Source organism: Aquarana catesbeiana, linkage group LG02 (genome assembly GCF_042186555.1).
Source record: "Aquarana catesbeiana isolate 2022-GZ linkage group LG02, ASM4218655v1, whole genome shotgun sequence".
Lineage (NCBI taxonomy): Eukaryota > Metazoa > Chordata > Amphibia > Anura > Ranidae > Aquarana > Aquarana catesbeiana.
In genome coordinates, this window is record NC_133325.1 from 130,215,140 (window position 1) to 130,235,050 (window position 19,911).

The 19,911-nt window shown below is 42.7% G+C and overlaps 1 protein-coding gene across 3 annotated transcripts in view; it reads right to left on the minus strand.

Moving 5' to 3' along the window:
• Positions 1-19,911, minus strand: part of ZMYM2 (zinc finger MYM-type containing 2) — a 134,470-nt gene that overhangs the window by 95,488 nt on the left and 19,071 nt on the right. For all 3 annotated transcript variants that reach the window (XM_073613468.1, XM_073613469.1, XM_073613467.1), the window contains exons 2-3: positions 5,624-6,475; positions 3,749-4,034 (exon numbers count right to left, since the gene is read on the minus strand). In XM_073613468.1, coding sequence (XP_073469569.1) covers positions 3,749-4,034; positions 5,624-6,401 — 1,064 coding nt within the window. In that variant the 5' untranslated portion in view covers positions 6,402-6,475. The remainder of the gene's footprint in view (positions 1-3,748; positions 4,035-5,623; positions 6,476-19,911) is intronic.

The following is a 19,911-nucleotide window of genomic DNA, read 5'->3' on the forward strand; positions in this document are numbered from 1 at the left end:
AGTCTCATCTTGTTTAAGTCTGACCAATGTCTGAATTATGAGCTGAACCCAACACCACCTACAGATTTACAGAATATCTAAACTCTATTCATAGACCATGAGTTAGATATGCTGCTACCTTCAGGTGATTGGACACCAACAAAAAAATCTTCTAGGGCCGCCCCTAGAGCGTACCAATATATAACCCTGGCCACTCCATAAGGCTGGTTTCTTATCAAGCAATACGAAGTGCAAGGCATAGAGGAGGGGACCAGTGTCTTGTACTGTACTCTAGAGCTGCACAATTAATCGTTAAACTGTGATCTCGATTCACCCATCCTGACAATCTCTCCTGCAGAGGTTGCGGATTCTTTCATATAAACAAGTGGAGAGACTACTATCTGCTCACTCAGCTGTCAAAAGAAAGCATCTGGGCATTCTGCCAAGTCTTTAACTTGAAACATTGTAACTAAGCTTCCTTCTTAGATCAAAGGGATAGAACTTCTGTGTAAATAAAGGGCAGTCTGCCAAGTTTTCAACAATGTGTAAATGCAGGAAGTTTAACCACTTAAAGTCTAAATCTTTTTCTGACACTTTAAGTTAAAAATCAATATTTTTTGCTAGAAAATTACTTGGAACCCCCAAACATTACATATATTTTAGCAGAGACCCTAGGGAATAAAATGGCAATTGCTGCAATATTTTATGTTACACTGTATTTGCCCAACGGTCTTTCAAATGCAATTTTTTGGGAAAAAATACACTTCAATGAATAATAAAAAAAAAAAAAAAAAAAAAAAAAAAAAAACGAAACAGTAAAAGTTAGCCCAATTTTTTTTTGTTTTAATGTGAAAGATGATGTTACGCCGCGGGAGTCGTGAGAGAATCGTGATCTATCTTCTAAGCAAAAAAATTGTGATTCTCATTTTAGCCAGAATCGTGCAGCTCTACTGTATTTCAGGACATGGAATTTACATGGGACGTACCCAAGCAAAAAAGTGGTGTGGAGTGGTGGGCAACAACCTAGCAACTTCAAACTGCCAACAGACCAACACGACAAAAAGATTTAGGGAACTTGAACAAAACATTCAAACAGGTTAAAGCACCTTCAACCCAAAAGCTTGCCATTAGCGGAGGCCTGAAGTCCAACCTGGTAGAACTTTGTAAAAATGGACCAGTTTGCGGCCTTGCAAATCTGGGATACAGAGGCTTGATGGTGAAAGGCCCAGGAGACACCAACAGCGCTGGTGGAATGGGCTCTAATGAGAAAAGAAGGAACCTTTTGCTTAAAGTGGCTGTAAACCCTAAAAAAAAAAAAAAAAAAAAAAAAAAACAACCCTGCAAGACAAAAGGCATAATGAGCTAGTATGCATACCATACTAGCTCATTATGAATTATTTACCTGAGATCGAAGCCCCACAGCAGTCCTTGTTTACAGCTCTGTTGGCCAACATAACTCCTGGGGGTTATTTCCAGGTATCGGGGCTCCGGCGCTGTGATTGGCCAGAGCCACGATGGCGTCACTCTCGTGCATGCGTGCGGGGGCCGCCGGTAACGGCACAGGCTAACTGAAGCAACGGCAAGTACATGTCGTTGCTTCAGTTTGCTTAAGTGTGCATGTGCCGATGACATCGGCACATGCAAATACAGGGATATCTCCTAAACCTTGCAGGTTTAGGAGATATCCAGTGTAGCTACAGGTAAGCCCAATTATAGGCTTGTCTGTAGTAAAAAGGGCATAGGCCTTGGAAATGAGTGGTCTGACCAACCAGGCAGCAGGGTATGCTTTACAAGGGCCAATGGGCAGGACAGAGAGGGACTAAGTCTTGCAAATAGAAGCTATAGTTTCTACCAAAGAATTGAAGATTTGTCATATCAGATACTCACTTGACTGGACAAAAGCACTGGGCAATTGTGTTCCACATATTAGGGATGTTGGATTGAAGGGGTCTAAAGTGAAATCGGGTAAAGGGATGGAGGTCACCAGGAAACCTAGAACCCTCATGCATAAGTGAACTGAGCAGCGTCATTGTGACTCGAAAGTCTGAGCAATGAATAGAAGGAATATTCTGGCTTGGGATGTGTCCACAATTAAGACCCAAGTACTCCAGACAGCAAGAGGGCCAGAGGGCAGACTTTGGAAAGTTCATTACCCAGCCAAAGGTTGTGCACCAGCATCCTCTTATGAGCCCTTTTGCAACAAACTGATACTTGATTAGCTGCTTTGTAACACAGGGAGATACTGGGGGGGTCTAATAGACCCCTGATGTCTCCATAAAGGGTAGTTGTCACCTGTCCAAAGCAATCACACAGGGGACTTGTTGGCCGCCTTGTGATAGCAATAAAGTTAAATTAAAAAAAATTAAAAAAACAAAATCATTTTAATATGTTTGACATGCTTGGTATCCAATTTACTTGATGCAACATCGTCTTCTCTTTTAGCAAAAAAAATAAAATAATGGGTATTATATTGTGTTTACTATGGAAAAAAAAATATTTAAAAAAAAAGCAGAGCTACCTATAGTGCTCAATAATGTAATGAACTAAATTGCTAAAATGGTCTATTGTCTTACCTTCCGAATCTAGAATAAAAAAAAAAAAAAAAAAAAAACACCACACCACATACATTTACCAAGGTAATAAAGCAGCGATAACCAAATAGTATACACATATGAGCCAATGCGATCAATCTCCCCAGTGAGGAGGGAGAGAAGGGAGGGGGCCGCTCGTGTGCACAACGCTGGATCCAGATCGGGCTCAGGTAAGTATGGGGGGGGGGATTGGCGGGACTAAGGGAGATTCTGCAGCACAAAAGGTTTTCTCCCTAAAGGCAGGTTTTTTTACCTTAATGCATTCTATGATTGCTGCTGTTAATCACAGCTAACAAGTCAATGAGGAGAGAACGGGACCAAGCCACGCAGTGTGTGTGTGAATGGCTTGCTACTGGAGGTACTTGGCAGGGGGAGGAGCCAGGACCCAAAACAAAGAGGATCAGGGCTGCTCTGTGCAAAAACATACTGTCCCCACTCTACCCGCCTCTATTTGAAGGAATCTTTGAGTATTGTAATCCCTTATAGTTTGCAGCCCAATCCCTTGCACTGCATTCCTCAGTCTACAATTCCCAGTGTCCTTTGCACTGTTCTTAGGTTATCCACTTTGGTGGCATTGTCCGACTGCACCGAGATGGGGTGTGTCTTCAGAAGAGAGGTCCAGTGCTGCAAGGACAAGGGGTCAGTTAAGGATAAATCTTTCTGAATTCTACCAATAATTGTGTAGGCTTTGAACATGAATGTGTTGTCTAAATACCAGTAAAGATAAAAAATGTATTTTTTTTATTATTACCGACTTCCTGCAATACCTGCACATCAGCACTGGAAGAGGTAGGCTCAACACTCTGGCCAGTTAGATTGACAGTGTACACCAGTAGAGCCCAACACTGAAGAACTTTACAGGTGGCTGCTGGAAGTATTGAAGATCTAAAAAGGGAGAACTGTTGTTCAACTGCAAAAAATAGGCATCCTCATTTCTGCTGACCATTTGAAAAAACAAAATTACAAAAGGATCAGTTTCCAATCTACAGATCTCAGGATTACTCAGCTAGAATGTATCTACATTGGTTGCATACTGCCTATAAACACACAATACAAACAAGTTTTCTATAACAAGTAACCAAATTCTGCTAGGAGTACCCTAATGCATACTGATTCTTTAACTGTGCTACACAAGTTTTACAGATGCCCTGGTTACCATTAAAAAAATGACGGCTTACTTTTTACACATAGTGCAGAGCTTCTTTGGAGCTGGCTTCTGTGAAAAAGATGATAAACAAGAAGTGGAACAGAACAAGTGAGTGGATCCTTTGCGTTGATATGCGGTCTGCCCTTTTTGAAGTGGCTTCTTGCAGTTTGCACATGTCACCTTTACAGCTTTTGAAGGCTGTTGTGTTGGTGGAGGCTGCTGTAAAACCTGCTTTGGAAGGGAGGCTACCGGTGACACGATTTCCACGCCTGGCTGCTGATTTCGTGGAAATGAAGCAGACTGGGATAGCCAGGCATCTATAAAAAGGAAAAGTTTAAGTTTAGAAAAAGCACAATTACACTTTAAGAAATAAACCTGACAATACACTGTCTTCCTGCACTGAAATACTGAGCAGTTCTGTCAGCCCTGCCCAGTTCTTTCCTTGGAATACAGAACACCATCCTTTAGGTTATGGAAATGAGAAGAGTAGAAGGTATTCTACAGTCCACTGCCAAAAAGTCATATAGTGGCAATATTTTAATGTAGAAGGAAGATTTATAAAATGTGGGCACCGCAGGGGATGGGTGAACTATTTTCATATTACTGGGTTTAGTAACACTCGAAGGGTCAGGACAACCAAGCAACTAGTACAGGGCTTGACAAATTTGCTTTGAATCTAGGAGCCAGTTTTTTTTTAGAGTGGTATGGATTGTCAGCTCCCGGGGTAAGGCCAGTAATTTTCGCCCCCTAACTCACAACGGAGCACCCAGTCAATAACTCCAATGTAACGCTGTTACATCAGGGTTATGGGCTGGCCAGAAAGAGTAAGGCTGGCAACAGATGGCACTGGTTGTCACTGGCAGATGGCACTGGTTTGGAACTGACAGATGGCACTGGCAGGTGGTGCTGGCAATGATTGGCAGTGGCAGGTGGCACTGATAGATGGCACTGATTGGCAGGTGGCACTGGTTAGGAACTGGCAGGTGGCACTGGCAGGTTTCACACTGAGCCGAGTGTAACTGTGTGTGAAACTGACAAGTAACAGAGAGGATCTGTCAGAATTGAGCTTAATGTCGGGGGTGGGCGGGACCCAGCAGCTATCAAACACCAGCCAATGATTGGGCTGCTTAAGAAAAAAGGCGGGGCCACATACACATAGCGGTCCGCCCAGATCCCATTGGCTGGTGTTTGATAGCTGCTGGGTCCCACCCACCCCCGACATCAAGCTCAATTCTGACAGATTCTCTCTGTTACGTGTCAGTTTCACACACTCAGAGTCTATGGCAAGCATCAAGCACCGCGCTGAGTGTGGAGAAGGGAGGAGGGAGGAGGAATGGCGGTCAGTGTTAAATATCATAGCACTGCATGTCTGGGGCTTTGGGAGTTGCAGTGAGTGGGCTGGTGGCAGCCTAGACGCCAGGGTGCGGTTTCTGGTCGCCATGGCGACCTGGGGTTTGTCAAGCCCTGAACTAGTATCTGCAGAAGGAGACATAGCAATGGAAGCCTCCATGCTTCTCTAAGGAAAGGTTTCTTTTTAGGCAATTCTGATCTGTAGAGTTACGACGGTTTCAATATATCTTGGCAATGGTATTACCCAGAACAGATCTTCACACATTTCCACTGAAAAGATGTCACTAGGCACTGTAAAATTTGAACTCATAGTATGGTGTTTATTTAGGACTCTGATCATAGAAAAGAAGGTAAAATAAACAAACATTTTTAAGAGCCTTGTTATGCCCATCAGCCATAGCCATTGAGAAAAAAAAACACTAAATAATGATTTTCTCCATAAAGCAATTGAAATTCCAGTGACAATGGTGTGTAATGCCCATGCTTTTAATCTGCATAGAATATTACATGTTTATAGATATATATATATATATCCCAAATACCAGTTTTAACTTACCAGAAGTATGATGAGTTGTAGATTCACCATTTTGGAAAACATCACCACTAACATTAATTCGTCCTGGATTATAAGGTCCTGTTGTGGGCTTGTTTTGTGAGGTATGAGGCGATGGATAGGTTTGGACATGGGCACCAAAACTAGCTCCTTGTAATCCATTAGGTACCTCTCCCATGCCAGGGTTTTGCAGTGAGGTCACATGAGTAATCATCAGATTCATATCTCTCCCCTCACTACTCTGAAGAGGACCATCACCTACAGAACCTAATCCTGAGTCTAATGTAGTGACATTTGCAATCTGTATTTCAGAGTCAGGCTCAGTAGTAATACCAGAATTTATTATCCCAGTACTTGGTTTGTTTCTTGGGAAAGTAGATGCCGATGGAAAATCCGCAATAGGTCTGTTAGAGTCCATAAGCCTGGGAGTGCTGAAACTGGAAGCATTTTTGTCTGGTGCACGGCTGGGCTCAGGTTCTTCTTCATCATCAATGATGATTGTCTCACTTATAATTCCCTTGCCAGAATCCACATCTTTACTGGAAGAGTGTGAAGAGTGTGAAGAGTGTGATTTTAGTTCTGCCCTGTGATTTTCATTCAGTGATGGAGGAAATCCTGTACTTCGTGATGCAGGAGGTGGGGCAGACTGAGGAACCCGAACAGGTTCAATGAAAACTACATCATCATCATCGTCAACTATAACAGCAGGTGCAATCTGGAAGGCTTTTGCCGGCGATGGACCACCAAACGCATTGCCCACATTTTTCAGTCCTGTAGCCATGGCATTAGAAATCCAGAAACCGTTTGTCAATCAACCCTATTTAAAGGGCAAAGGTACATCCCAGATAAACTAACCTGTCAGAGGGAAAAAAAATTATATCAAATATATGTTAAAAGCAAAACAGAGTTAAAATATAAATTACATTTAAAGGAAAATAAGAAAGACTCCAACATTGATTACTGAACAGTGACAAGACTAAGGGCTTGTTCACATCAAGTCCTTTGAGCTGTACTGATCTGAGAAGATCAATGCAGATCCCACAAAAGGGCACATAGAAAACTATTGTTTTTTGTGTGCCATGTTCCCACACTAAAGCCGAATTAAAGTGGGATGTGGTGCATTGTGCAAAAATACATATGTGCATGATTTTTACCACCCCCTGCATGCTGTGCTGTTTTCTTTCCTTATTACATTTGATGTTTTCTACCTTAAAGCGGAGTTCCACCCAAAAATGGAACTTATGCTTTAAGGGAGGTGACCCTCTGACATGCCTCGGCAATCTGGGACACGTCACAGGTCCCAGATGACTGCCTGGCCAGTCACGGCGCGCCTCGCGCCGTGGGTGCCTGGCTGTGAAACCACAGCCCGGCGCCCAGAGTTACAATGCCGGCGCCGCAGAGAGGAGGGGGAGACAAACGATGGCTTCGTCCCTCCCACATCGCTGGGTCCCTGGACAGGTAAGTGTCTGGTTATTAAAAGTCAGCAGCTGCAGTATTTGTAGCTGCTGACTTTTAATTTTTTTTTTTTTTTTTTTTTTTAAGCAGAACTCTGCTTTAAAAAGGATGGCCAGTCCTGTGTTTAAAGTGGAGTTCGTCCTAATTTGTGCATGTGTAATCAATCTCATGGCCATCCAGAATGCTTTTAGTATTGGCATTATTTTTTTTTTTTATTATAAGTAAATACTTTTATTTTGTTTTCTGCAGCAATTCCGGCTGCGGCCGCCTAGGCGCTGTCATCACTAGGCGGTTCGCAAGGACTTCTGGGATCATCTATCCCAGGAGTCCATGCAAATTGCCAATGACGAAATCTCGCGTTATTTCCAGACCAGAAATGATTCAAAGGGGAGGAGTTAGGTGCCATATTTAAAGACCTGCATATGCCATGAGGAAGTAGAGCCATCTCTGCTTGGGACAAGTCTCCTCTCATGTCCTCTGACAGGTTGCTATAGCAACGTGGCGGGAACTTCTGCCGACGCCGCCATTGCTTTAACAATTTGTCAGGAAGAGAGAGAGCGTCGTGCAGTGGCATTAATGCGCAGGCACGAGATTGGGAGATGTATACTGAGTAGCCAGCTGCACAGAATCCCAAAAACAGAAGAGGGCTTCAGATGCCCACAGCTGACATGGAACCTGCCTGCTTCCGAGATCTGGTTAGTAATCCACTATTTTCACATAAACTACAAAGAGCACATATAGGACATTATCTAAATATTGTGTAAAAAAAAAAAAAAAAAAAAAAAAAAAAAAAAGAGAGATGATTTGGGGCACTGGAACTCTGCTTTAAGCACCCAAACAAATTCACCAAGTTGGGTAAACGGAAGCCTTAAGCTTCATTCACACCTGAGCGATCTGTGTCAGCTGCAGCCACTCTTTTTTGAACTTTTTTTTTTGGGGGGGGGGGGGGTTCCTTGAGCGTTTTTTTGGAGTGGCACCTGACATTTGAATGGGCCTTCCGCCACGCCAAAAACACTCAAAAACAAGCTCATGTGCTAAAGTTTGGGGTGCCATTAAGCAATAATGGCAACACAAACACGTTACACATTTTGCCACGATCCAGAACGCCTAGGTGTCAATGGAGCCTTAGATGCGCAGGATTCTATAATCAGAAGGACCAAATGACTTGACATCTCTTTTAGCAGGTGGTGGACTAGATGAACAAATTACTGGGAGGGGTGGCACTTGACACAGCTGTAATGATTCATGTTGGGACCAATGCCAGAATTCATTGAAGATGGAGGAACCTCAAAAATTTATTTTAAAGAGCTAGGCTACAAGTTGAAGGGAAGGACCTTCAAGGTTATATTCTCTGGAATATTGTCTGTGCCATGCATAACACAGGAAAGGCAGTGGGAGGTGGCTAAAGACCTGATGTAAAAGGGAAGATTTGAGTTTCTAGAGTACTGAGCAAATTTCATTGGGGTACAACCTTAAAAGAGTGTAAAGGCAGGTTTTTTTTATCTTAATGCATTCTGTGTATTAAGATGAAAAAAAAAAACCTGTGTGTAGCAGCCACCCCCAGCATCCCCCTAATTACTTACTTGAGCCCAATCTCTCTCCAGCAATGTCCACGAATGTCTAAGCCATCCAGGACACTCCTCCTGATTGGCTGAGACACAGCACCGGAGCCATTGGCTCCCGCGGCTGTCAGTCAGCCAGCCAACCAGGGGAGAGAGGGGGACAGGGCTCATAGGAAGCTGCTGACTGTTGGGGCACTCAATAGGAGGGAGGGGCCAGGAGCAGCAAAGAGGGACCTAAAAAGATGAATATCCGGGCTGCTCTGTGCAAAACCAGAGGAGGCAAGTACAGTAATACCTTAGATTGTGAGCAATGCGGTTTACAAGCACTTCGCAATACGAGCTATTTTTAAAAAATCTGACTCGGTTTGCAAGCATGGTTTTGCAAAACAAGCAGGATTCAAGCCTCTGGAGTGTGCAGTACCACATTTGGCCAGAGGTGCGGGGGCGCTGGTGACACTCGGAAACGTTCTGTTCCCAAGTGTCTCCGAGCCTCCCAGAGTGCATCCGAGCGTCTCAGAGTGCTCTCTAACGGCTCCAGCGCACCCCCCCCCCACCTCTGGTTACATGCGGCACTAGCATACACTATACGAGTTTCCATTATTTTCTATGGGGAAACTTGCTTTGATATGTACATGCTTTGGATTACAAGCATTCTTCTGGAACGAATGATGTATGTAATCCAAGGCATCACTATATAACTTTTTTTTTTTTTTTTTTTAACTAGACTTTACAATCATATTAAGGCCTCATGCACATTAGATGTTTTTGGCTTCAGTCGTTTTCTGCAGCCAATAAACTCCCCAGCATGTTATCCTATGTGCCCATACACACATAGGCTGTCATCAGCAGTTTTTGGCAAGGGCATTTGGCTGGAAAAAAAACCCCCAGAACTAGAGGGTTTTGAGAGGAGTTTTTTTAGCTGTAAAAACACTCCAGCTCTGAAAAAAAGCTGAAAATACCAAAAAACACATCTATTCGCTGTTTAATTAGCATTTTTGAGCCATGGGCTTTTGTGGGAGTATCATTTTGTTAAAAAAAAGCCAAATAAACGCTACTGCAAAAATGCTGAAAAACTCACTCTATAGTTAAAGCTTTCTACAGCTAACACTACTGGCTTTTTTTAAAATGTCCTGTGTGTATGAGGCCTTATGTTAAAGATGGTTTGCACCTAAATGGAAAAGGGTCTGTTGTGCTGGGGAAGGGGTTTATGGGAAGGCTGGAGGAGTATTTAAACTAGGATTACTGGGGGAGGGTGAATTAGAACATAATTGGACAGACAAGTCAGATAGATGTCAGACATTAACCTCTTCACGACTTGCACTATAGCTGAACATAACGCAGTCGCACATTGCTGTCATAGGACATCCTCCCGTGATCGCGCTTCTCATGCACCCCCATGGCGCGCATCCGCAGCCATCTGTGATCACAGTGTCCTTGGGACACAGCTGATCACAGATCGTGGTAAAGAGCCAAAGAGGCTTTTTACCACACGATCAACTGTGTCCTATCATAGTGTAAACAGGATTTGCTGGTTATCGGCATTCTTCTGGTCACACTGACAGCACGTGATAAGAGCAGAGCTGATAACCAGCAAATCCACACAGGGAACATCTACACTGATAATCAGGGCACAGATCATCAGTGCAGCCCTGACAGGGACTACCAGTACTGTCAACTAGGGCCGCCCATCAGTGCTGCCAAACAGTGCCGCCCTCAGTACCCATTAGTGCAGCCCCATCAGTGAAGCAGAAAAATTACTTATTTACAACATTTTATAACAAACTAAGAAAAACGCTTTTTCCCCCAAAACGTTCGGTCTTTTTTAATTTGTTTAGCAAAAAATAAAAAACCCAGTAGCGATTAAATACCAAGTGACCTGAAATCAATCAGCGCAATCCACGTGTAAGAATCAATAAATCAAACAAAATAAGATATCAAAACAAGTAGCCACTATCACTAAAAGTGCTTTCACTCCACTTGGGCTCGGTTCACATTGGTGCGAACTCCGCAAATCCACCGCGGGGGTTCCCGCATCGCACCCGACTCGCAGGCATTTCACACTGCCATAGGCGAACTGCTGGAAAGGTCAATAGAAAGTTAATGACACCCCCAAATCAGTTTGCATATCGCAGTGCGAACTGTCGATTTGGACAGGAATCGGATCGCATGAGCGTGAACACCCATGTGATCAGATTCTGGTGTGGACCAAAAAAGGGCTTCTGTGCGAATTTGGTCAGAATGAGATGCAAATTCAGCCATACAATCTGTATGGCTGAGTTCCCAATGCACAGACATCTCATGTGATTTGCAGTGCGAATCACATCCGATGTCGGACGGCGCACAAGTGTGAACCGAGCCTCAAGGACAATAGTTAAAATACAAAATAAACAGTGCTGAGCTACTAAATTAGTGCATCTCAAACATTGTTATAAACAGGGTGTATTTGATTTAAATCACTAGTAAAAAGGCTCGATTTAAATCCTAATTTTTAAAGAGCAACTGTCATCTCTGTCCCGCAGCGGCTCCTCCTCTGACCCGCTGTTGACTCACCAACAGTCCCATTCACTTTAAAGAGGAGGTCCGCTGAAAAAAAAAAATATTAAAAGCCAGCAGCTACAAATACTGCAGCTGCTGACTTTTAATATATGGACACTTACCTGTCCAGGGAGCCCGCTATGTTGGCAGCTGAAGCCGATCCGTCCGTCGGCTCTCGGCTGCTGCCGCCGCCATCCTCGGTAAGGGAAACGGGAAGTGAAGCCGTGCGGCTTCACTTCCTGGTTCCCTACTGCGCATGCGCGAGTCACGCTGCGCATCCTCTCTGGTCCCTGCTGTGTTCTGTGTCTTCCAGAATACAGCGGGAGAGGACAGTGTAGGCGCCGGAAGTGGCATAGATCACCAAAAGCCCCGCGGTGATCTATGCCAGGAAGTGGGAGCAAATACCTGTATTAGACAGATATCTGCTCCCCCCTGAAAGGTGCCAAATGTGACAGCGGAGGGGGGGGGGGGGGGGGGAATCCAAAAAGTGGAAGTTCCATTTTTGGGTGGAACTCCACTTTAATGGGACAGCTGGTGATGCGGTAGTGACACAACAGGGTGAGTGGTGTGGCGGCAGCAGGTGAGTGGATGCCCGCTAACAGGCGCTACCATGATGGATCTGAGATGACAGGTGCTCTTCAAAGGTCTTTAATTAATCTTTAATATTTGTAAACAAAATGAAGATTTCCCATTTAGAATAATAAGCGGTCAGGTTAGTAAAACTGCGATATGAGAACCGATTTTAGGTTAATCACACATAGTTGGAGAACTACTCAAATTCTTTTATTTAACCACTTCATACCCCGCTCATAGTAATATGACGTCCGCAGGAGGGATCTCCCATCCTGGGCGGGCGTCATATGACGTCTTGGGCTTTCCGGCCGTGTAGGGGGCATGCATGCGCCACTCGGGAGCCGGTGCGCGTGCCTGGCGGCTGCGATGTCCGCTGGGCACCCGCGACTGCCCGATAACAGAGCAGAACCGTGGATCTGTGTGTAAACACGCAGATCCACGTCTTGTCAGGGGAGAGGAACACCGATCTGTCTCCTCCCCTTGTGAGTCCCCTCCCCCCACAGTTAGAATCACTCCCTACGTAACACATTTAACCACTTGATCGCCCCCTTGTGTTAACCCATTCCCTGCTAGTGACATTTACACAGTAATCAGTGCATTGTTATAGCACTGTTCGCTGTATAAATGTGAATGGTCCCAAAATAGTGTCAAAAGTGTCCGCCGCAATGTCACAGTCACGATAAAAATCGCAGATCACCGCCATTACTAATATAAAAAAAAATTTTTAAAAAGGCATAAAACTATCCTCTATTTTGTAGACCCTATAACTTTTGCGCAAACCAATCAATATACGCTTATTGAGATTTTTTTTTACCAAAAATATGTAGAATACACATCGGCCTAAACTGAGAAAAAAAAAAAATTGGGATAGTTATTATAGCAAAAAGTAAAAAAAATTAGTTTTTTTCAAACTTGTCACTCTTCTTTTTTTTTTTTTATAGCACAAAAAATAAAAACCGCAAAGATGATCAAATACCACCAAAAGAAAGCTCTATTTGTGGGGGAAAAAAAATTATAAAAATTTCACTTGGGTGCAGTGTTGCATGACCGTGCAATTGTCATTCAAAATGCGACAACGCTGAAAACTGAAAATTGGCCTGGGCAGGAAGGCGGTGAAAATGCCCGGTATTGAAGTGGTTAATTAAAACCTTAACCTTATATTACATATTCTTGTATTTGGTTAAACATCAATGTTTAGTAACTGAAGGGCATAAACCAAATATCTTTGAAAAAACAAACAAAAGAACTTAAAAATTGAATACATCAGCTGGGTCCATATATAAAAAAAAAAAAAAACACAACCACAACTTTAAACGCGGTCCTTTCATCACAGCACGTCTTCTCATGATGTTGTTTCATTCAGGCCTTGCATTTCTTCTTTTCACTGCTTGCATTTGGCCCACATACCTGCTTTACCCATAGGTAGAGGAACTTTATTAAAATTTCCAAACTGGGTCTCTTTTACGGCCTACTGCCATTTTGCTCCTCAAGGGAGGAATAAAGCACATCAAGCTATATGCAGAAAGATCACAATGTTTATAAGCTGCTTAGAGGGTTTCAATTTCATTTTTACTGCTTGCCCTTCCTCCTCACACTTAGAGCCTGGTACAGATGCATTTCTCTTCAATCATACAGTTTGTAATATACATAGGATTTGCAAAGCAATGGGATAAAGGAATATTTCTGAACTGTGTTTTATCTTCTAGGTAATGTGAAATTGTGTGAATGCATCAATGCAGTGCATCTTATCTCAGCTTGCAGAGCTTGGATTCATTGAATGAGTTTACCAAAAATGTATATATTGCAGAATATACATCCTCATGCTACATAACTAAGCTTCATTTCATGCCGAATAAACTAAATGAATGTATATTAAATAGAAAACTATCTTTAGATTGCTTTTGGAGTAAAAAAAAAAAAATTTTATTCAAAAAAAGCCGATTTTTAAAAAAAATTTTAAATCATTGATTTTTACCCACCCTGGTTATAAACACGTGCTTAAACTAATCACAATCCTAATCCTAAATTAGCATTGGAATGAAAAGTTAATAAATCTATTAAAGTCCATGAAAAATAATAACAAGTAACTGATTGCTGTAGAGCCACAAAAAAAGGATTCATCAAAAGGATTCACCTCACATTTTGACCAGTTTCTCCTCTGAGGATGACAAATATATCTGGCGTGGGGCTGGTGCTTTAAGTGTGGCACTCACAAGCGCCAAACTCGATAGTGTTTTACCCATTTTTGATATGGGAAATAAATGTTTTAAAAACGGAGAGCACTAGATTCTGCCATTTTCTTTCCTCATATCTTCTATTGGGTGAGAGGTATTGGGGCTTCCCCTGAACCTATCGAAGAGAGCGTGAGAGACTGAGAATTTAAAGCTCCAGCACCACACCAGGTATATTTGTCACCCCCAGAGGGGAAACGGATTTTGACCCGCTGGTGAAACAGGGGTCAAAATGTGAGGTGAGCAGCCTACGATACTGGTGGAGACAAGCACTTTTGGAATAATTTTTGCACTTTTTGGTGAATCCTTTTTTTTGTGGATCTACAGCAATCAGTTACTTGTTATTATTTTTCATGGACTTTAATAGATTAATGAACTTTTCATTCCAATGCTAATTTTTATGATGGTTAGGATTGCGATTAATTTAAGCACTTGTTTATAACACTATATTTACTTGAGACTATTTTAGTAGCACAGCACTGTTTTTTCTTTTTAGGGATTAAATACCACCAAAAGAAAGCGGTCTTAAAAAAATGATAAAAATGTTGTTTGGGTACAGTGTTACTCACAATTGTCATTTACAGTGCAACAGCACCAAAAATTGAAAATTGGCCTGGCCAGTAAGGGGGGTAAAAGTGCCCAGTAAGCAAGTGGTTAATGGAGGGTTATGGCAACTGGCAAGTAGATTCCTATATTACAATCATTGGCCATTACAGTACTACATAGGATGATGATAAAAACAAGTGCAAAATGCAACAAAGGAGTAAGTGTTTGTTCACCAATGCCAGAAGTCTGCTTTATTCTTCACGATTGGGCAACATTCTTGGCTATGATATAACAAATTAATGCTCAAACGCACCTAACGTTAACATGCATCAGGTATTTTTTCTGCCAAGGCAGCTATTAGAGGCAGGGGGGAAAAAAAGCCACCAGTCACCCTTATAGCCACATTAAAAACATCCAGTGTGCATAAGACCTTATAGGTGGAGATACATTTGGGTGTTTGTACTTCAAAGTTAATTATTGGAATTTGCTACAGGTAGCCCCCAGGGTTAAAACTGACTTCCACCCAGAAATGGAACTTCCACGGATCGGATTCCTCCCCCCCTCCGGTGCCACATTTGGCACCTTTCAAGAGGGAGGGGGGGGAGCAGATACCTGTCAAATCCAGGTATTTGCTCCCACTTCCAGGGAACGATCGCTGCACTTTGTGCGGTGAACTACCCAATGTCCGACCCGCCCCCCCCCCGCCTTCTGGTCCCAGAAGACAGCAGGGACTGTTCAGAATGTGCAGCGCGACTCGCGCATGCGCAGTAGGTAACAGGCTGTGAAGCCGCAAGGCTTCACTTAGCAAGGATGCCAGCGCGTTTGCCTGGAGCCGAGGGACGGGTCGACTTCAGGTGCCAACATCGTGGGCTCCCTGGACAGGCAAGTGTCCTTATATTAAAAGTCAGCAGCTGCAGTATTTGTAGCTGCTGATTAATTTTTTTTTTTCCCCAGGCAGAACTCCGCTTGAACAAGGAGGTGAAGACTCAGCTCCTTGCACAGATCAAAAGAGCTTTAAGGGCTGGGCTAATGGGAGATTTTAGCTACCGTGAAATTGATTGGCTTAATAGCACTGCTGGACAAGTAAGGCCGGCCATAGACGGAGCAAATTTCTTTACTGCAGCCTCGATTCCCCCATCAACAGTGTTGACAGGAGAATCCCTCCCACCGAGCTATTGTCTTGTCCTAGTGGGGGAAGTTGTCCCCACCAAGAGAACAGTGCTTATTGCTAGAAGCTATAACAGCCACTAGCATTAATCGCATGCTAAATGCTAAAACCCGGCAGGCTGGTTATATCAAGTTGATCGATCAACTTGGGTACAATCAGCCTGCCCATACATGGTTTGAATCTCTGCTGGGTCCTGCTGAACCAACCGAGATTTAAACTGTCTATGGCAGGTTTAAAAGGGTGGAAATGTATTAACTTATTACAAGACAGTTTTATGGTACAGTTTATATAAGCCCCAACTCTGCTGGACCTGGTAATCTCAATCAAACAATGTGGAGCTTGCTACTAATGTTCACATAAAAACATCTGGATAGCAACGACCATAATATGATTTTATTTAACGTAAGCTGCAAAAAAACAAGATACTGGAAAGGTAAAAACACATTTTAAGAGCATAATTTCCAAGGCTGAGGGCTGCTCTTCTTAGACTTAGACTGGAAGGGATTATTGTCATCGAAGTACACAGAAAAAGAAATGGTAAGGTTTCAAATTGACTGTGTGCAAAATACAGTCTCATGGACAAGTAGTTTAAAAAGCTAAAAAAAAAAACAAACATCTATGTGGCTCACATCTACAGTAAAAAAAAAAAAAAGCTACAGAATAAGGAATGGGTATTTAACCCTTTCATGACTAAGCCTATTTTTGAAATTTGGTAGTTAAGTTAAAATCCATATTTTTTGCTAGAAAATTACTTAGAGTTCCCAAACATTATATATATTTTTTTAGCAGAGAATCTAGAGAATAAAATGGCAATTGTTGAAATATTTTTTATCACACGGTATTTGTGCAGCGGTGTTTTAAACGCAAATTTTTGGAAAAGGGACACTTTCATGAATTTAAAAAAAACCAAACAGTAAAGTTACCCCAATTTTTTTGTATAATGTGAAAGATGATGTTACGCTGAGTAAATAGACCATTTGGTGTAACTTCTAGTTGGGAAAATACTTGAGTTTGATAAAAGACCACATAGACAAGTTTTTGCTACAAAACAATATTTTAAGCAATAGACAGCATGGATTTATGAAAGACCGAAGTTGTCAAACAAATCTGACTTTTTCTACGAGGAAGTAAGCAAAAACCTAGACAAAGAAGTGGCTGTGGATATAGAATATGTGGCCTTTTGCAAAAGCATTTGACACAGTTCTCTACACATGGCGAATGTGTAAGGTAAAGTCCACAGGCTTAGAAAAGTCAGCCTGTACGTGGACAGAAAAAGACTGTATTCAGAGAGTAGGGATTATTAAGACTGTTTTCACAAAGGGGCAGGTGTTGACGGTAAAACAAGCTGGTAAAGCACCGCTAAAACTAGCAGATATTCGGCCGCTAGTGGGGGTTTAAAGCGCCCCGCTAGCGACCAAATAGCGCTGCTAAAACGATGGTAGGTGTGAAGGTGCTCGTGTAGCGCCAAATCGCTTTGCAAGCACAGGCGCTTCGGCCGCGGTACCCATTTCAATGGGCAGGAGCGGTGTATACACTGCTCCTCCACCGCCCCAAAGATGCTGCATGCAGGACTTTTTTTTTTTTTAAACGTCCTGCCAGCGCAGCTCCCCAGTGTAAAAATCACTCGGGCTTTCACACCGGGACTGCAGGGGAGGCATTTTTCAGGCGCTATTTTTAGCCCAAAAATGCCCCAGTGTGAAAGGGGTCCAAGTCATACTTTGAATGGTCTAAGGTTATTGGTGGCGTAGCCCAAGGTTCACTTTCTAATCTATTTAACCGCCTCCCACCTGCCGTATAGACAAATGATGGCAGGCAGGATGCTCTCTTTTTCTGGGCCAACATGATATTACGTCACACAGACTCGCTGCGGGGACGCACAGCAAATTGTGGGTGTGCTGTGTCCCCGGGACACGGCGCGGCCCGAATCTCAATAAAGAGCCGTGGCTCTTTACCCATGAGATCAGCTGTGTCCAATCACAGTTGATCACCTGTAAACAAGCAGATACGATTTATCGGCTCTCCTAACCTCACACTGACAGTGTGAGGAGAGCCGATTAGCAGCATCTCCTTACAGAGGAGACCTGTATAGGTAATCAGTAATTATCAGTGTCCTATTTACAGTGCAGCCCCAACAGTGCCCATCAATGATGCCAACCTGTACCCAGTGACGCCAGTCTATGCCCATCAGTGAGGCCAATCTGTGCTGCCTTTCAGTGACCATAGTGCCTGCCCATCAGTGCTGCATATTAGTGTCGCCTCATCAGCGCCCATCAGCGGAGAAAAAAAATTACTTATTTACAAAATTTTCTTACAGAAACTAAGAAAAATTTTTTTTTCAAGCGCATTTTTTTGGGGAAAAAAAAAAAAATTAATAATAATTATATATATATATATATATATATATATATATATATATATATATATATATATATATATATATATATTATATATAAAGAAAAAAGTAAAGTTAGCCCAATTTTTTTGCATAATGTGAAAGATGTTACACCGAGAATCGTGATCTTTATTTTAAGCAAAAAAAATTATGATTCTCATTTTTTTCCAGAATCGTGCAGCTCTATGGCAGATCATAGGCATAAAGTGGAATTTCACCCAAAAGGAAAAGTTCTGCTCTTCATACATCTCTCCAAGAAGGTTCTCTTCCGGGCACGCGCACCGGGCCCTGAGTGACGCGGCGGCACGCGCCCCCTAGGGATCCTGGAAGGCAGCGCCGTTATATGACGGCAGCCCAGGATAACAGCTGCACTGTCCCGCCGTCATATGACGGTGGGCGGGCAGCAAGTGGTTAAAAACTCTTATAAACGAAAACGCTCCTAAACACCAGTACCGCGTTTAGAATCTGAAACGTGGAAATCTTTAGCGTCTGAACCCATTTTTTTGCTTTCAAAGAAACGTTGTTAAACGTAACTGCCTAAAAACAGCAATAAACAAGACTGTGTACATGATCACATAGGACCACATTGAATGAGTTCAGGGCCAGTTAAAAAATAAAAAGTGTCCAACTGCCTCTGAACTTGCATTTAGCAGTGTCCCGTGTACATGGAGCCTTAAACACTAAACCTTTTTCTGACCTTTGTTGGTTTCAAGTTAAAACCTTTTTTTTTTTTTTTTTTTGCCAGAAAATTACTTGGAACCCCCAAACATTATTATTTTTTTTTTTTTTTAGTAGAGAGACCCTAAAGAATAAAATGGTGGTTGTTGCAATTCTTTACGTCACACTGTATTTGCGCAGCAGTCGTTCAAATGCAATTTTAGACTTTAATGAACTGCTTTAATAATAGCATGCGATTCCAAGCTGCAGTTCCTGAAGCAAGCAAAATACCATCTTGTTTTAAAAGAGGTACAGACTCCAGAAAGAGATATACATAAGTCTGCCGTACAATGGATTTAAAGACTTCTTCTGGATGATGCAGTTCAGTTTTGGTCATCAGTTCATGAAATGGATATTGGGGATTTGGAGAAAGTTCAGAAAAGAGCAACCAAATTGATAGAGGCATGGAGGAGCTCAGCTATGAAGAAATATCAGCTAGACAGCTATATGCTCTTGTGCCTATATAGATGCATTTGTACCCATATAGCTTTTATTGTGCCCTATTATGCCCACTGACCTTAAACTGGTTGTAAAGGCAGAAGGTTTTTTTATCTTAAAGCATTATATGCATTAAGATAAAAAAAACCTTCTGTGTGCAGCAGCCCCCCTAATACTTACCTGAGGTCCATCTAGGTCCAGCGATGCTGCGCGAGAGACTTGGCTGTCTGGGACTTTCCTTACTCAATGGCATCATCAAGACAGCAGCATGGCATCATTGGCTCAAAGTCAGTGAGTCAATGAGGAGAGAAAGGAGGTGGGGCCACAGCTGTGTCTGAATGGACACAGGGAGCTGCAGCTCGGCTCGGGTGCTCCCATAGCAAGCTGCTTGCTGTGGGGGCACTCAACAGGAGAGAGGGGCCAGAAGTGCCGTCGAGGGACCCGAAAAGGAGAATCTAGGCTGCTCTGTGCATAACCACTGCAATGCAGGTAAGGATGACATTTTTTTTTTTCTATAAAAAAAAACAACACGAGACTTTTAACTTCTTGCAGCGCTTCCAGCTGCTGTGGATCCAAGAATACCAAAGAATGAGAGGCGGAGTGCTATTGATATCACTCCACCTTACATTTCAGCGGGAGCTATAGACGAGGCATCGGCTCATGCCTCCACAGCT